The sequence below is a fragment of the Montipora capricornis genome, chromosome 3 (genome assembly GCF_036669925.1).
Source record: "Montipora capricornis isolate CH-2021 chromosome 3, ASM3666992v2, whole genome shotgun sequence".
NCBI classification, from domain to species: domain Eukaryota; kingdom Metazoa; phylum Cnidaria; class Anthozoa; order Scleractinia; family Acroporidae; genus Montipora; species Montipora capricornis.
In genome coordinates this window covers 39921456-39923955 of record NC_090885.1, presented here as the reverse complement: position 1 = coordinate 39923955, position 2500 = coordinate 39921456, and the positions used below count along the sequence as shown (strand labels likewise).

At 38.2% G+C, this 2500-nt stretch overlaps 1 protein-coding gene across 1 annotated transcript in view; it reads right to left on the bottom strand.

Moving 5' to 3' along the window:
- Positions 1-2500, bottom strand: part of LOC138043140 (TBC1 domain family member 14-like) — a 21395-nt gene that overhangs the window by 14651 nt on the left and 4244 nt on the right. The window contains exons 2-3 of the mRNA XM_068889272.1: positions 1157-1284; positions 693-828 (exon numbers count right to left, since the gene is read on the bottom strand). Coding sequence (XP_068745373.1) covers positions 693-828; positions 1157-1284 — 264 coding nt within the window. The remainder of the gene's footprint in view (positions 1-692; positions 829-1156; positions 1285-2500) is intronic.

Below are 2500 nucleotides of genomic sequence, written 5' to 3'. Positions count from 1 at the left end.
TGATTGAAATCCCTTTAATTTCACAGGATAATCCTCCTCGAGGATCTTCAAAGTGTTTTTTATTCTTGTGACAAGATTGTTGTAATCAATGATACTTGCCCATATATGGAAGTAGACGCTCCAAATTCCCAGATAATAAAAACAAAGGCATGCAATGTAAAGTGGGTGAGTACGGCGCTTAAAGAATAAAAGGGGAAAGTCTCTATTATGAGCCTAGAAAGGCCCATTAGGCCAGCGCTTATCTCTGGTTTCTGTAGCATGAAGTGACTAGGAGTATTTCTATTCCCCCCTGGATGGGATGCTGGTCCATCATAGGGTTACCCCCAGCATTTTTGCCGGTACCCATTTATACACCTGGATGGAGAGAGGCACCGTGAGAGTAAAGTGTCTTGCCCAATGTCCCCAGCCAGGACCTGAACCCGGACCACTCGATCCGGAGTCGAGCTCTCTAACCATGAGGCCACCGCGCCTCCCACCTCTGGCCTCTTAAACAATGGTGGCATGAAAATCAAGTAATTCACTGAACACAATGTTATTTTTATAAAAGAGACTTATGAAGGATATTACATGACCGAGTGGGGATCTGACTTTTATCTTTGAGTGCTGGTAGTGTTGTTCACAGACTTTCATGTTGCTGATCAATAGAAAATATCTGGGAAAATGAGGCAGTAAGAGAAATTTCCAATTCATACCTTGGCCTGTTTTCAAAAATGAGTGCTGTTGTTGAGCTTCCAGTGGTAGGTTTCCTTTTTAAAGAAAGAAACTTTGAGCGTGAAATTGGGGGAGTCATTGAAGGCTTATCACCAGTAGATTTCCGCTTGAAGTCCTCTGTTGAATGCAACAAAAATAGTGGTGCAAGACGTAATGCATTAGAATGATGTTGCATGTTGTTCTGTACAGTATCGCTACCATCAATAAATGATTTCGTGGCGAGAAATTCAAAAATGAAGCTTGCTCACCAAGAAGAACCAAAAGAGGGGCCAAATTCTAACCTGTTTACAAACTTGAATTAAATAATGACAATAATCTTTTGTCTACAATCTCTAGGCAATTTGTAGATTCAAGTAAAAAACATGGTCCTTGGGCCAGGCATTTTAATGATCGGTAATGGTAATGTTATTCCTCAAAAATTCTTTGAGATTTCTGAAAAAATTACCTCGGTTAAAAGAGGATGAGTGAGTGGCTAGATCAATGCTATTATCCTGGGCTTCTTTTAGAGGGACCTTGCCAAACAACTTCCATCCTTGAACAGGCTGCTTTTCAGAAGATCTTGAAAACAGGCCCCTAAATAATAATGGTTAATAATATTAGCACCACAGAAGCATGTATAATAATAACCCATAGCCTGCATAGCAGATGGTTTGGTGAATTTTAGATGCTTCTTTCCCTGGAGTTGACTTTTGAAGGATCGGTTGAATGTAATGGCCATGCAAAGATCTAGGTTTCTTGCTCCTTCTCCTCTCCTGCTCAATCTTTGCTTTCTTCTTGACTATGGCCTAACTCTAAGGTTTCGTGTGGCGATTACTTTCAACTGATCCTTCGAAAGTCAACCAGGGTGGAAAGAAGAATAGATATGATTTCACTTTGGCTTACAGATTTTATCTGAAGCCATGTACACTTTTGCAATGACTCCTAAGGATCATTGTTATTTGATAAATAAATTGATGTTCCATCATTCCTAGCACATTATACATGTAGGAAGTTTTATGATGGTACCAAATGAAACATCAACAATTGGGAATTGAAAATTTTGAAAATTTTCCAATTACCGTATTTACCCGTGTATAATGGCAGCGCGCCCATGTATAATACGCAACCCAATTTTGGACCACATTTTCAAAAAAGAACAATAAACCACTCAAGAGGACGGTTATACTATATTACACTATATCTTTTAATGAACTGACAACCCAACCTAAATAAGGATTACAATGTTATTTATGTGATATATAAACTTACATACTACCGATAATACAAATCTTATGACTTAGGGTTCCTGAAGTCTTAATTATCTACAAAATATAAGAGCATACTTGTGATGTAAAATCTACCTTAGCATAAATTCAAACTTAACATACAACAATAATTATTATCAAGTGGAAGCTTGTGGTCTGAAATGTCAATAAAGTACTTTTTACAACTGAACCGTGGGTTTACTGTCTGTAAAAAATATATTCACCGAGTCGGAAGCACAGCATTCAAATGTCAATGCCTTCAAACTCGAACTCGGAGTTTGATTGAAAAAGTTCCCTTACAAACGTGTCATAAAGTTCGCAATTGGAATCATCATTAGGCTCGTAAATTAAAATCATCCTGTATTCCATCAAGACTGTTGGTGATTCTACATTTCAAAAATGAAGACTTGATCATTTCTTTGGGAATATCCTGCCAATTGCTCCTGCGATCAAAGAAAGGATCAGATCCTCAGATGATTTTTTTTTGGTGGCCATTCGCAGTAAATTTGTGGATTCCCTCCAGCATCCACTCCATCCACCTCTTT